Source organism: Urocitellus parryii, chromosome 12 (genome assembly GCF_045843805.1).
Source record: "Urocitellus parryii isolate mUroPar1 chromosome 12, mUroPar1.hap1, whole genome shotgun sequence".
Classification (NCBI taxonomy): domain Eukaryota; kingdom Metazoa; phylum Chordata; class Mammalia; order Rodentia; family Sciuridae; genus Urocitellus; species Urocitellus parryii.
The window spans coordinates 16,124,177-16,140,160 of NC_135542.1; the positions used below are offsets into that span (position 1 = coordinate 16,124,177).

Here is a 15,984-nt window from a genome sequence, read left to right on the forward strand (position 1 = left end):
AGGACTTGGGGACTCATCTACGGCAAAATCATGCAGCTAAGTTGTAACAAGTATCCCTTTTGTTAAAAAAAAAAAAATTTAGTTTCATTTTAAGTGACCCAGGGTGGAGGAAATTAGCTTTTGTGGTTCCTAGGGGAGAAAATGAGTAACACCCCATGACCAATGCTAGCCCTTTGATAAAGCTATTAGACCCCTCCAGGAGTCTCAAGAATGAGCACAACTTACCTGCAAATAGGATTTGAGTCACTCGCCAGTTCCTACCAAAGGACGAACAACCCAATTCCCACCTCTCTGCTCTCACACATTCTACTCTGCTCCCTGTTCCTGGAAACAGATTCTTCCTCTGGTGTGGGCTTACGTGTCACAAACTCAACTGGATGCCATCTCCAGGAAAACGCAGTTAGAAAAGGAGCCTGCTTCTCAGGTCCAGAGAAAGGAGAAAGCACAGTCCTGTTTCAACAGGAACAAAAGAGTTGGAAAGGACCTCCTGCCGGCTCTGTCTATATCAGGGACCATCTCAAGCAGCTGGGGGTGGGGCCAGTACTGTGAGTGAGTGGGGGCGCTGGTGGGCAAGGAGCAGGCAGGATGGCCAGGGGCAGCAGCCGCCAAGACCCTGCCCCGCACCAAGGCAGCTGCTCTTCAACCGCAGCTCCGGGGCTGCCACATGGAGTGTGACCATATAGTCCGATATTTCACGAGAAGCCGACTGACATGATTTTCCACACACCAGGGCTGAATGTCTCCCCAGGGGAGGCCGGTGTGAAGGGGGGCTGAACCATGAGACCAAGAGTGTGATCTTTTAAATCAGATGATGTAGATTCTATCTCGACTTCACCACTTGGGTAATTGCATAATCAGGGGCAATTTTCTTAACTCTCTGGGCTTTTGTTTCCTTATCTTGATAATAATACTTTATGGACTTGGCTATTAAGAGAACTAAGTAAGATAATATATTCCTTAACTAATGAATATTAATGAAGCCAGACACAGAGACATTAGGTACCAAGCCGAAAGAATAGATATAACCTCAGCATGGAGCTCTAAGTGTGGTGAGAGAGGGATTCGGAGACCTAGGGCACCCAGAGCTGTGCTCTGACCAGAAGCAGGGCTTAGCCAGTCAGGACAAAGTGTTCCAGTACTTGCCGAACTCTGGTAATCAGGAAGCATATGACATTCAGCAGAACTGAATCTCCAAAAGCAGGCCTGGTATAATGTAAGTGATTGATAAACAGTAATAACTGCTAAAGAATATTGTAGCTGATCAGTAAATAAAAATAAGTGCTTCAGTGTATTTGGATGAAGCCCTAAGCTCAGCACAGCATTTGTATCACTGATTAAACATCAGGGCAACCTATGACATTGGTACTAGTGTTCTCAGTTGACTGATGAAGATGCAAAGCTCAGAGGGCTGAGTACATTAGTAACCACTGAGCAGCGGGCAGGTACCACCATCACATGACAATAACAATGACAGTAATAAGGACAGCACCAGTTTAGAATGAACTGGGAAAGACTGGCAATCACACATCTACTCGGCCAAGGTTGTCAAATGTGGGGACTCCTGTCTGTCTTTCCAACCCTGCAACAGAAGCAATGAATGTCTTGAACTTCAAGGTCAAGGGAGCTGGTGGGAGAGTGGTTAGCAAACAATGCAGGGAGCAGGCAATAGGCCACGGCCTGCTTGCTCAGGTAGGTTTCTTAAAGGACAATGCTGCCCACATGGCAGATCCCGTCTCCTAGGACTGACTAGGGCTGAGGCCAGGAAACAAGCAGTGCTTTATCAGGGTGGGGTGGTGGGGCAGGACACATGGGCCCTGGCCCCTTGTTTCCTTTCTTCACCACCATGAGCTTCTCAAACCATTATCATCTGTCTTTGACTCCCTGATCTGGCCAAGGTCAGCCATGTCCTCTTCCCGTCAAACCTAACTTTGACTTTTCCTGATTCTGCCCTTGGCTCCAGAGACCACTGCCCTTGGTTGGGGAGAATTCTGCCGAGCATCTTGCTTTGACCAAGGTGACTGCTGGGAGCCTCTGTCCTCTTGATACTGCAACCACTTGGGACCCTCCCGTTGCCCCCGCTCCATCTCTGCCCCCTGTGAAGGTCCACTTCCACGGCAGGATGGGCTGGGCTGCTTCTCTGTGTAGCGCTAATGAATGACGGAGGCTGACACAAGTGACAAACTGTTGGGAACCACCGGGCTGGAGGCGGGGCTGCTTCAGAAGGCCAGGAGAGGACCCGGCTTGTCAGTGTTAGGAGCCCCCCACTTCAACAGCCCAGTCCCATGCCGCGACATGCCCGAGAGCCCGCGAGAGCCCGCTGTGTGATCAAGCCCGAGTTGGAAGGGAGCCAAGTGGTTCTTGTACAAGTTCCCAGGGACTCCTACACGAGTGATATTAAAAGAGGACAGGAGGGAGGAGAAATTCAGGCTGGAGCGTGCTTCTGCTCTCCCCCACGACGGCCTCCCTCTGTCTCAAGTTTTGCAAAGCCAGCGGGACGAGCTGGTCCCCCTGCACATGCCGCCTCACCTCTGCTGGCTTTGCTGACTCCCCACATGTCCCCCTTAATGACAAGTCTGCATCTTCCCGGGACTCGCTCAGCTAGGACCACTGTGTCACTGATGATGGCCACCTGCTCATTATCTATCTGCTCTGCTGGGCTTGCGGCCGGGGACATCCTCGGCCATGGTAATTTTTTAGCTCTTGCTCGGTGCCAGGCACACATGAGGGACTCAGTCAGAGTACAGGGATGAAGGCTCGGAACGCAACCCCACACACTGCGGGGGGCGGCACTGTGGAGAGGGCTCTTTGGGAATGACGGAGACCTGGGTTGAGAGTGTATTCTGCCACTTGAATCCAAATGACCTTGGGGAAAGGACCTATGTTTTAATCTTCTCACTTGTATAACGAGCATAAAAGCATGTGTCTTCGACTAGGTTGTCACATAGAGGTGGCACTTGTCCAGAGCCTCACACCGAGGCTGCTCCACGGAAACATTTGCTTCTTCCTTCCTGGGTCCTCTCTAGATGGCTGTGGCCTCATGTCCTCATGATTCTCATGGGGCATAGAGGGACAGGGTTGGTTCATCCTTGTTTGAGGAGAAACCTGAGACCTGGGGCTGAGATGCAGCCACAGTATTTTGATTTCAGGTCCCTCTTGGCACAAGGCCTGGGTGTGGTGCAAACCGAGCCAGGGAGCAGGTGGCCCGTGAAGGGCGTGTGCAGTGTGTGTGTGTATGTGTGTGTGTGTGTGTGTGTGTGAGAGAGAGAGAGAGAGAGAGAGAGACACGCTGGGAGGCCCCTTGTCTCTAGCTGTCCCCCACAGCTGGCGCTCTGCCCAGCTTCAGTGGTGCTTGATCTAAGCACGGCTCCCCCGAGTACGGTGGGAACCTTCTGCACCGCACCTTTGAGGCCCCAGCAACCCACCTCAGGGTGGGAATCCAGAGGCAGAGGAAGGAAGGCGCAGAGCGGGGTTGTGCCTATTGTCTGTGCAGGGGACTGTGGAGGCAGGACTCGGCACAGCCTCCTCATCCTCCTTCACCCCCTCAAACATGGAGGCCAGGTAAGAGTTTGCTCAGCGACTGGGAGAGTTGCCTAGGAGATGAGCTGGCAGCCAGGACTCGGGAGGTAGGTGGGGACAACAGGTAAGACTCATAAGTGAGGGAGGCTTCCCACAGAGGGGTAACTGCAAAATAGGCACGCAGCAGATGAGGGCCCACAGGGGCACAGTCCCCTGTGAGCAGGAGGGGCTCCCTGGCCCCTGTAAGATCTGGGTGGTTTCTAAATAGATGGCATGAACTTAGCCAGAGGCAGAACCTGTGAGTCAGAGAGGGGAAGGCGACAAGGAGGAACTAAGAATGAGCTTTTGGGGGCAAATTTCAGAAATAACAGTAAGAGTTGCAATTTGTTGAGCACTTGCCCGAGTCACGCAATGCTCAACACCCTACTAAATGCCCCCACTGTCCAGGTGTTTACACGAGGAACTAGTACATCCCAGAAGCACCCTAAGCACCAGCAATGTTCAATGCAGCCTGTAGGTCACGGGAGGTGACAGGAGGGTAGCTCGGGGACAGATCGCCTGGATTCCTATCCCATCTGGACACCTACCAGCTTGAACCCTTGAGCAAGTTACAACTTTGAGCCACAGTTTTCTTCTCTGAGTCGGGGTAAGCATCAGTGTCTGTGTGCTGTGGATTTTCATGGAACCTCTCGTGTAAAGGTTAAGAGAATTCCCAGATGCCCAGGCTATCCCTGGTAAAGGCAAGCTGTGATGACGATGATGGCCACCAGGGTGAAGTGGGACATGGGCCCACCAGGAGGCTAGGCACAGACACCTCTGGATGAGCCCAGAGCAAGCCAGGTGCCTACTTATTGGTGCTGTGCCCTTGAACGTGAGGCCTAGCATGAACATCCTCTTGTGTAAAATGAACCATGGTAATGTTAAATGATAAAATACACACAAAAGTGCTTATCACAGTGCTTGGCACATAGTAAGTGCTCAATAAACGTTAAATGTCACAGATATAGCAGAATTAAAATAACAAAGTAACCCAAGGAAAGGCCACCTGGTAACATCTCTTGGAAGGCAGCCAGTAAATCTCACTTGGCGCCACTTCTACCTGGCCTTGTTCACGTTTTTGCACTCACTTAAGAATTTACGGAGCAGACATCGTGTGCCTGGGAAAATGTGAATGGGGGTTGGCCAGATGCCCTCCTGCCTAGCACAGAATAAAACTGACTCGTTGTTCTTACAGAAACACTGTGCAACACCATCCCTGCCAGTGTGGCACATGTGTCCCCTAAAAAACAGAATCAACGTGGGTAGCAGAGACTCTTTAAGCTTTAAAGCACCAATCAGAGATGAGAATTCTGCAGGTGGAAGAGGCTAGAAATGTGCCCCAGTCCATGGTTGAGGTCACTCTTGGCTGAGATGTCACATTCCTGATATCCCTGCCATTCTGGAACTTCAACCACACCAGTGGCTTCAGTGACCCTCAAACCACTGATCTTCAAGCTCAATCTCAACTAGCAGCTCTTCCTGAGACCTGTCCCACCTGGCTACATTGGGCCATGTGCTGTTAGACTGGGGTCCTGTATCTTTTACCTCTGCATCTCTAATGGTGATAAGAACAAGAGCAATAGCACATCCAGGTGGAGTGTAAACCTCCAGAGGACAGGGACCTTGCCCCTTCTGTCCACTGTTCCATGGCCCAGAACAGTGCGTGGCCATCGCAGAGGCAATGGCTGCTCATGGAAAGAAGGATGTTCTGGGCACTGCTAGGTGCTTTCCAAGTCTCTCTACAAGGGAAGAAACAGTATTGTCCCCATCTCACAGATACCATAAGTGAGGGATGTCAAGTACCATTCCCAAGGCCAAGTCAATGCTGAGTAAGGAGCGTTTACGATGGCGTTACGACCTGACAGACCCCATTATGAGTTGAAATGTGGAAAGTGGAAAATACGTTCTCTACACCCAGCGTCCTGGATGTCATAGCGTAGCCACACAGCACACCGAGGAGACGGGTGGTTCCCCTTGTAACTGGGGGCTGCAGCTCGTGGTCCCCCCAGAATCAGGAGAGAGAAGCAGACGTGCATCACTCCTCCTGGAAAAGACTGAAATTCAAAACGTGCAGCAAGGTTTCTACTGACTGCATACTGTTTCCGCAACCTTGTAGAGTTAAAAAAAATGCACACTGAGCTGTCATAGGTCAGGGGCCATTTGTATATAGTTCTCATTTCAGGGAGTGAGAATGTCAAACGGTTCCATGCAGTTACCTCGGCTGTTTGGAAGGTGGCGGGCAGTTTACAAGGGTAGGCACTGGGGCCTGGAAAAGGAGTCCAATACTGAGCGCTGTGAAGAGGCCGTGTGACAGAAAACTAGCTGCTGAGCACTGACCCTGCAAGAGGCTGTTACCAGCTCCTGGATTAACTGAGAAAGGGTGGGTCAGAAGTGCCCCACATCACATTCTTGGAAAGTATCGAGGATCTGGGTTCAAATGCAGGTCTGTGTGATTTGGCCACACCCGCTGAACTCCAGTGGACATTTCTATAAACAGAAGTGCGAGCCGCACGTCTACAAGCTCATTCGTTAGCAGAAATGGGAGAAGGCGTGGAAGAGAGATTTTAGTGAAATTCTGCAGCTCTGTCCCTGAATAGAGCTGATTTCATTATTTTCCGATTGAACTGTTTGTTTTTGCTGAAATATTAGCTGGTTGCTAGGCAACTGCTCAGAGAGCTACGATGCTGAACTTTTTTTGGAAACCAGGGAGGACCTCAAGAAGGGTGACATGAGCAAGTGTCTGGGGGTGCAGCCAGAGGGCTGCTGGTTAGCCTGCTCCGTATTGTGGGGTTTGAGAGTGATCTGGCTCCTTCTGCACAGGCTGTGTAGACAGAAGTCCACGGTTTCCTCTCACAATAAGACTAAACTTTCTGGGGCCTTGGTTTGGTGACCACTGCATAGAGAAGTGTCAGAGTGCAGGCGATGGAAACCAAGCTTCCAGCACTTGGTCAGGCTCAGTTCATTGTAACCATCATTTTTATTAGTCATATCTTCACAGAATCTGGGTCTAGCGTTTTGTCAGATATTGGTGCTGAAGAAGTCAGTCAATTAGGGGATCTGCTGGCCCCGCTGAGCTCCAAAGGTAACAGCATCCCTAACCTCATCCCAAACCAGTGATATAATTCTGCTGTTGTTGGGATGTATCTACTGATAATATATGGATCAGAAATAAATCCTTTCCAAATACTAGAAAAAATTCTTCCCAAGCCAATTACCAGTCAATATAGTGGCCTTCAAAGGAAATGGACAGTAGATGCTTATTTAGGGCTTCTGATAGAATCATGTCCCTTACTGTTTTCTTAAATTCAGTGCCTAAGGAATAACCAAGTCAGAGGTCACAGACTGGTGGCCTGGAGGAGCTGGGGGATGGCAGGTTCACTGCAGCCTGGGGACATGTATGGTCTAGCTTAGCAGCATTAAAAACTTATTTTTAGTAAGTTGCTGATATTAAAAGTCTTATGTAGAAATGCAGATTCCCAGGTCCTCTGCAGGACTGCCTAACTTCAGTCCTGGTCCCCTGGAGCAGGAATTCCATACGGCAGTGGAGAGTCTATGGTCTCCCTACTAGGTTGTGCTCAGTATTCTTGGGCAAGGTCTGCTTACACAATAATTGAATCTAGGAGCAATTTGCAGTATTTCAAACCCCCTGAGGGAAACCACAGGCACTTGGGATAAGGTGGCCGAACTGCAACCTCCAGTGATTCTGCATTAAGCAAAAATGTTAATTAAAAGGCAATATTAATTACCTCAAATTGAATAAGATGTTGATCATCAGTTAGGGTCTCGGATCAGTAAAGCACAAGGGGCCAACATACATGTCTGCTCTTGTATACTTGTTTTCAAACATGATGCCCATGAGGCAAAGTCATAAAATAGCTCTTGGAGAGTCAAGACCACAGTGTTGATGGAATGGGGCCTGTTCCCTTTCAACTCATCCGAGTGAAGGCTTCCAGGTGCTTCTTAAGAATAGAAAGTGGCGATGGGCAGGGTCCAGTCCTAAAAGCCTCTCTTTGATGGGTCCAGGTCGGGGGTGGGGGATGTTGGTGGTATTGGGCCACACTCTTCTCCCACCCATCTGTTCTTCCATCTCTGAAAACTGGAGGTTTCAGAAGCTGCAGGAACAGAGGTGACCACATGGGGGCACCCTCAACCCACACACTGGGATTCAGAGCCCCAGAAGGAGCCAGAGCTGGGGAAAAACTCCATTTCTTAAGAGCCTGATACAGTCAAGAGTCCTGGTTCCCAGAGCTCTGTGCTCCAGCACCTGCCTGCCTGCAAGATGTCTGGGTGCTGCCCACTCTGCTATTATCAGAGAGCCCAAGAGGGGCTCCTCCCTGCTCACAAGAGGGGCTGAAGCTATGAAACCCCAACATGACCCTGGAAATGAACCCAATCCAGTGGCTGGACACAGGATGTCTTCCTTGCTCTGGAGAGAGCAGGGCAGGGAGGCTGCTGATATGAAACCCGTGCTTCGGCTGAAGCACAAAAGGTTTAAAGAATCTTGGAGATCTTTTAAGAGAGAGATAGGAAGGGATAAGGAGGGACAGGGAAAGAGAGACAGAGATGGATGGAAGGAGGGCAGGCCAGAGAAAAAGAGAGAAAGAAATCACATCCTGCCAAATCACATTGTTTTGGACAGTCAGAAACCCCAGAGCAGCAACATGGCCTTCAAACCTGGAATCCGACAGACCCTGGTTCAAATCCTGACACAACCCTTGGACTGGAGCAGGGGATTTGGCCTCTCTGAGCCCCACTGCTACCCCTGGAAAATGGGGGAGGTATGCATGCTTTTGGATCCAACAGGATAAGAAATGCAAACCACCTCATGGTACCTGGGAGCCAGGCAAGCACTGCCCTGGTAGTGGAGGTAACGCATACTGAAGAATGACAGTAGGGAGAGGCGGATTCTTTAAGAGTGTGGTTGGTGCATCTGTACCTAGGGAACGGAACCTTGGGCTATATGAATTCTAGTGTCTTTCAGTTCATGCTGTTTGTTATTCTGTAATAAATAAATGCCACTCCCCACACAGCCAAGCGGCTCTCCGTCACGGCTTTCTCCAGCGGCTAGACGTTTGTCCTTCTAGGTGGGGACAGTTAGAAAAGGACATTGGAGATCCAGAAACGGCCTGGAGGTGATTAGGCACATGGGTCCAGAGTCAGGGGCTAGGTTCTGACCCCAGCTGCCCCTTCGCTCCTGTGTCACCTTGGGCCAGTGGCTTAGTCTTGTTCTACCTGAGGCAGGGTTTGCGGCAGGGTCGGGGGTGGGGGGTGGGGGGTGAGATCCGACTTGTCAGGCACTCAGAACAGCTTCTGGCACCCAGCAAGCACTTCAATAGATGTTAGGCATCATTATCACTTAGATTTGTTTTAAAGAATAGGCAGTGATCTTTTTAGAATGGTTACGTGAAGGCTGTCTGATCCAAAATTGGAAGAGGGACAGTGTGTTTTCATAGATGCTATAGAAAGAGCATTAGATGGGAGACAGGATGCTTCCTAGACCCAACTGACACTTCATTATGCAAACTCGGGCTCCAGGCTGTTCCCCGGGACAACGGCCTCCTGGATCTCCCACACCTGGCAGGCAGGCCTTCTACCTCTAGGTGACCAGGCAGGCCATTCCCCATTCTTGACCTCAGCTGCCCCATCTATGAAAGCACATGACTAGAGCAGGATCCTAAGGGGCTTCTGCTCCGGCCCCCGCACGGCCCGACAAGCCTTCCAGCTCCAGGAGCAGGGTGGGCAGTGCCGGCCCAGCAGGTCCTTACCTGAGGTACTCATAGAGCCCGTACATGGGCAGGAAGTCGATGTCCGACAGGAACGTGTAGGGGGTGCTGATGTGCTTCATGGCCACCTTGCGCAGGAGGTTCACAGGGTAGAACTGGCCCTCCTTGTACACAATGTGGTAGCCCACGTTGTGGCGGCTCATGAGCACCTCGGAGCCCTGGGCGTAGCGGAGGAACTGCTGGGCCTCAGCATCCGACAGGTAGAGGGCCAGACTGATGGGTCCCTCCCAGTGCTTGCAGATGGCCTCCAGCATCTGGAGCCTGGAAGAGAAAGGGAGGCGGGGTGTGAGGACCTGGCCTGTCCCTGAATCATCTGCCAGGTCTCCTGTGGGCCTCTACCTCCATCCACCCGCGGGCAGTCCATCAGCTGCAAATCTGAACTGGTCTCGGAATATGACCCACTCAGTTCTCTTACCCATAAATAGACATAAAAACATCTGCCGTGCTGGTTCTCGTCTTCTGCTTCCCACTGAATACAGGATAGCAAAAGTCACCTTGCTCATGAGCCTCAGGCTCCTCTTTTCAATGGTGCGATGGTTTTGGATGTGCTTGCCCCCAAACCTTCAGTGTTTCCAGTGTGGTAGTGTTCAGGTGTGGAACCTTCTAGAGGCGGGGGCCTAGTGGGAGGTGGCTAGGTCACTGGGGGTGGGCCCTGGGAACGAATTAATGTACTTTTCATGGATCCTTGGCAAGTTCCCATGAAAGTGTTTTAGAAGAACAGTTATCCTGAGCCCTGGATCCTCTGTCTTTCGTCTCACCATGGGAGTGCTCACTCTTCTGCACAGAGCCATTTCCTTCCTGCTACTTGGCCATCTTGTGATATAGTCAAAGGAACCCTCACCAGAGGCTGACAAGATGAGGCCTCCCCATCTTGGATTTGATTTGTAACCTCTAAAACTGTGAGTTAAGTAATCCTCTTCTTTATAACTACCCAGCCTCAGCTATTTTGTTATAGCAACAGAAAACAGACTAATGCAAAGGTGTAGGCTGTGACTATAGTAAACTATCCAAAGATCCTCATCCAGCCCAAACTCTCCTCTCTCAGTCCAGATGGAAAACGGCTCTACTGATCTAAAGCAGTGAACGGCCATAGAAGATTTAGACTAATGGAGGACACTGACTGACAAGGAGCACCAAAACCAACAAGGAGAACATGAGAAACAACTAGAGTTATGGATGCGTTCCTACCCACCAGGCGCCTTCCAGACTTCTCCCAGCATCGTAGAGCATAGCTATTCTCCCAGTTTCCTAATAATGGACCTGAGGCTCCAGCTCAGATTCTTGGACCTATCAACCAGAGATGTGTAGACAGGGACCTTAATGGGGCTTGAGGTGACTGAGAAATAATAACCCTGGGTGTTTGGCAAAGGGAACAGAAGGACGTGGGAATGTTGGGATCCCAAGGGCACCTGGGGTCATGTCTTCACGTTCAGGGCGCTTATTGCCTGGAGGCCAAGTTCACAAGGCTACCAGAAAGCACTGAGCCAGGGAAGTGGGGAGGACAGAGGCCAGAGGAAGAAACAAAAGGTGCTTCTCACAGGTGTTCTGGGGACAGGTTTGAAAAGAAATCCATGAGGATTTTTCTTCTGCTTTCTTTTTCTTTTTTCTTTACCCCCTCAAAGGCATCAGAAATGCCGGGTACACAAAATCTATGGTTTAAAGAGACAGCAAAAGCCTATTTTAATTTTCCCCTCTTTCCAGAAAGAGGTTACATGACCAGAAGTCTTCTGGTCAGGATGTCTGTCCACTTTATTCAGATGATTACCAAGAAAGAGATTCTTTGCATTTCCACGCTTCCAAACCAAAGAAAACGGGCACACCTATCTCCTGTCAATGGCTTTCTCTCTGGACTTCCAGAGTTTTCTCTCAGTAACTCTGGTATTGCCTAGATTTGCCCCCTTTTCCAATAGGGAAGACTGAGACACTCACCAGAGTAAAATGCCCTCCATTTGTCACCCTTGATCACATCCACTAACCAAACCAACCGGAGTCACCTTGTAAAGGCAGCATTCTGCAGACGCCTCAGCTCGCTGACCCTGGCCTTGAGCCTCCACTGTCGGGCCCTGTTCTCTCCTGGGCTTGAGGGTCTGGGATTTTGAATGATCTCCCAGTGCCTCAGCTTCATCTGTGTACAATGGTGGACTCCGTACTTCCAGGGAGATCTATTTGCACAAATCTTTTGTGAGCAGGAGAGTAAAAGGGCAAGAACCATTTCTCGCATGCAGACTGTTGGCGTGTGTCAGGGGAAGGAGGTCATTGGGCTGAGCAGGGGAGAGGGCGGCTTTGCTCTGGATTCTTCTACTCACTGGGGTTTTGACTCTGTTTTCTAAGCAGGCAGCAAGCCTACCCCGCACAGCCCGTCGGCCAAGCTCTGCTGAGAGCACAGGAGAATGCAGGAAGCTACTGAAGGTTCTCAGGAGAACGTGCCGTTCATGAAAGATTAAGTTGAGCTTTATGGGAAATGGTGTCAGGTGCGTCCCGTGGAACCTCAGCCAGGAGTGTGTGTGCAGACGACACAACCCACATGTCTTCCAAGCCGCCAGCCCTCTCCAACATTTTCTCCCTAAGAATCAAACTTCTACCAGGATGGGGACAACAGAGACCACCTCAGGTTCCCAACAAGGACAACATGGAAACGGTGACAACCACAGATCTATCCGTCCCCCTTACTTCCTACTTGCCAGGTGCCACCCACATTGTGGCTCTTATCGTATCTGATGGCCGTAGGAACTCTACAGAATTGAGACTCTGATCCCTGTTTTGCAGGCGAGGAGGTAAAGCGATTCTTTCAAGGCATGCCACTGTCAGGTGCAGGAGATGGGTGGAGGTCTCCCTGACCTCAAAGCCCAGGTCATCAGCTGGTAAGAATGGGTGTTAGGTGGAGGACAATGCCCCCCAAATCTCTTCCCTTCATTGCCTGTTTCCCCCCAGAAGAGGGCCCTCCTCCCTTGATGTCAACTTCTGTCTATTCCTTCCTCCTCCCCGGTCCCTCTTGGGGGCGGCTTCCAAGACCCACCACTGGCTGCTCCTTGAGGGCGGTTTCTCTCCACATCTGTTCTGGGAGGGGCGCCCCTGCAGCTCTTGCTGTGTGGAGCTCGGTGCCCATCTTTCTCCGGTCCCCTCGACAGGAAGACAGAGTGGCCGGCACAGCGAAGGCTGAACCAGTGCAGATTTCAGGAGACAGAGATCAATTCTAAAACCACAGAACTGTCCATTTGGAAAGGAGCTTTGATATTTTTTTCTTTTTTTGCCCGGACCATTTTCATGATGAAAGAGGAAAGAGGTAAGTTTCACAGAGGGGGTGTGACTTGCTCAAGAGAACAGGAGGAGCTGATGAATTAGCCAACTCCAGAATCCAGAGGGGCGGACTCACCCAGCTCCTTTCCACTCCCCACAGAGCCTGCCGCTGCTTCCTGCTGGGGAGGGGGAGGCAAAGTCTCTGGTGTCTGGCGGGTCTACTCTGGGGAGCCCCACTAAGATGGAAAGCTGAACATACACAGTCTTTAGCTTACTAAGGAGCAGGCAGGGAGAAACCTAATGGCCAGAGGTGGCTGGGACTCCAGAGCATCTGTGGGCCTCCCTGGCTTCTGTTGCAATGGGACACGCCCACCCTACCAGCTGGCCCACGCCCCTCAGGTACACTGCAGCAAGAGACGCTGCCTGGGACACGATCATAGCTTGCAACTGTGGGTTCTGGGGTCAGATAGTCCTGGATTTGACCCCTGTGCTGGGTCAGTACACATGGGCAAGAGTTCTGAGCTTGGAGCTTCAGTTTCTAACAATGTTCATGGGACAGAATAGCTTACAAAATAGCTATAAATCATTCTTCTCTCTTCACATCCTTTGGGAAGACTCTCCCACACTGACCCTGGCCTGGCCCCACCTCGCTTGCTTCAGTCTGTGGGACATTAGCAAACATTACATTAACCGAGGTTTTAAAATGTGCGGGCACAGCAGGGCTTGGTCCTTTGGAAACCTTGTGACTACCACCATGCGGACAAGCCCCCACCACCTTGCTAGATGACATCCAGGTATCCCCACGGACCTGGCTAATAGCCAGACAACCTGCAGAAGAGTTACCCAGGTTGACAGCAGATGCCTGGATGGGTCCAGCTAAGCACAGGCCAAGCTGCCCAGCCACGGAATCCTGAGTTCACTAGGGTGGTCATCTTAAGCTCCTAGGGCAGGATGGCTTGTTAAGCAGCAATGGGTAACTGATACAATATCTAAGTGGAGTTGACCCCTAAATGAGATGCAGCTAGACATATAGCAGGTGCTCAGCATAGGACAGCCATCATTTCCCTTGGGGTTCCATCTTTGCCTTTCAAACAGGCATTCACCCGACAAATATTTATCATCTCCAATGTGCCTGGATGCTAGACAGACAAGGTTCCTGGACGTCAGGGTCTTGTGTTCCAGGGAGGAGACAATAAGCAAACCAAACTCAGTTCAATCCAGATGGAACTAAGAGAGTAGAGAGACAACAGGACAGACAGTGGCTGTGTGGGCTGGCCTAGGAAGGCCCTCTCCAGGTGACATTTGAGATCTAGAGCCATGTGTGTCTCTTGGTGTCTAACTCAAACTTCTATGTAGGAATCCTAACCCCACGGTGATGGCATTAGGAGGTCGGACCTTTGGGAAGGCTAGGTTCCTAATGCCCTTATACAGAGGCCCCACAGAGCACCCTTCCCCTTACACCACTTGAGAATAGAGTTGGAGACTCAGCCATCCATCAGCCAGAACATGGGCCCTCCCCAGACTCTGAGTCTGCCAGCACCTTGTCCTTGGACTTGCAGCCTCCAGAGCTGTGAGAAATGTGCTTCTGGAATTTTTTTTTTTTTTTAATAGTAGGCAGGATGGCCCAAGACCCCTACATAAAGAGCAGGAGCAGCTTGTGGATGTCCGGGGTGAGCTGCCCAGAACAACCTGCAGCAAAAGTGAGTCCAGCTCAGTCAAGCAAGAAGCAGGGCCAGTGTGGACGGACTGTGTGTGGGAGAGGAGCAGGCGTCTGGCTGGGCCTCGAAGGCCACGTGGGCAGTGGGCTCGCTGTTCTAAGTGCAGGGGGGATCACCAGGGACTTCAGGGCTGGGACCAGATTTAAATGCTTCAAAGAGCACGCTGACCATCACAGGGAGAAGTACTTTCCACTCTCAGAAAAGGGCTGGGGCTTCCCAACACTGGTCTGATTAGTGGTTCATTTAAAAACACACACCCCCCACACACACACACACTGGAGGTTCTGGTTCAGGAGGTCTGGGCTGAACCCAAGAACTTGTATTTCTGGTCTCTCTTTTTTTTTTGCAAAAAGCAGAGAGGACGTTCACCAGTCAGACGATGCCTTTAATGGTGGTCAGTTCTTCAACAACTGTGACAACGGGACACCAGAGAAGGAGTGTCTCCCCCGGCCAGGTGTCAGAGGACAGATGCCCTCCCCATGGAGTGACTGACAGAGATGCCAGCACCACGGCGTGGCCAGTGACACTCATCCTCTCTGAGTGGAAATCTGCAGGGAGACGGCATGGGGGCGGCCTGTCGACTCCCCTAATTTATTGTGGCATTCACGTAGGGCTACTTCTGACTCAAAGGTTTACAAACACACCCGAAGTGTTTCCCAAATTAAAAATCAATCCAACAGGCACCAGTCATCGTGCTGTATCATAATTGGATGTGCAGCACAGAAGGCTGGGGAATTTCTCCCACTGCACCGCCGTGTGCTCTTGGAATTTCTGAGCATGTCCTGCTCAGTGTCTGTCAGGGGGACCTACAATTCCTTGGGTTCTCTGAGGTCCTGCCTGGATGGCAGTACTTATCACTGTGCATCGGGGGTAGCAGGCATCTGCTATGCTTGGCATGTGTGTGCTTTGGGAAGGGAGGCCACTGCGGCCAGAGCTTGCTGCAGACAGACAGGGGACCAGAGATTTCTTTGAATGAATACAAGAAAGGTCCTGCCAGGATCACCACTGGCCCAGGCTGGGGTGGGGGGTGCTTCCCTTTGCACTGGAAGGAGACGCTTGGTTTTCCTGGTATTCGTCTACTGATAGTAAGTGTGTAAAAAGGATGAGTCTGGGTTGTTAACTGAACACATTTTCCTTCTACTGATGTGTGAATCCCAAACAGCAAAGTGTATAGCCAACAATGAGGTAAAGACACAGGATGAAATGTCAACTACTTACTGGACATTTTACATCCTCTTATTTTAGAGCATCCAAGATAACAATCCCTGAGCTCGACAGTATCACCGTCACTTCGCAGATAGAGTGAGATTCAAAAAGGCAAGTACCTGGCGCAAGCACACACAGCTGGGAAGAGGCACAGCTGGACTCTGAGTCCAGGTCTTTCTTGTTTTCTTTCCCTCCCTCTCCTACCTGCCTCCACAGGAGGCTCACGTGCATGCCATCTCTACCTGATGCTAAATCCGCACCAAGGGCTGTCAGACTCTCTCATTTAATCCTAACCAGGACCCCGGGAGGTGAGTATTTTCAACCCTGTCTTATAGGAGAAGACAGAGACCCAAAGATACTAAGTCAGGATTGTCAGCTGAGGACAGAAGGAGCAGGCGGAGTGTGAACCAGAGCTCCTTGATCCAAGGTCTAGTGCCTTTCTACCCAGCACCGAGTTTGGTCACAAGTTCTGTTGTCACTGTGGA

The 15,984-nt window shown here is 50.9% G+C and overlaps 1 protein-coding gene across 1 annotated transcript in view; it reads right to left on the reverse strand.

Annotated features, from left to right (window-relative positions):
- The window catches only part of LOC144249582 (xylosyl- and glucuronyltransferase LARGE1-like), a 298,477-nt gene that overhangs the window by 15,406 nt on the left and 267,087 nt on the right, over nt 1–15,984 (reverse strand). Inside the window, exon 9 of the mRNA XM_077791696.1 lies at nt 9,321–9,599. Coding sequence (XP_077647822.1) covers nt 9,321–9,599 — 279 coding nt within the window. The remainder of the gene's footprint in view (nt 1–9,320; nt 9,600–15,984) is intronic.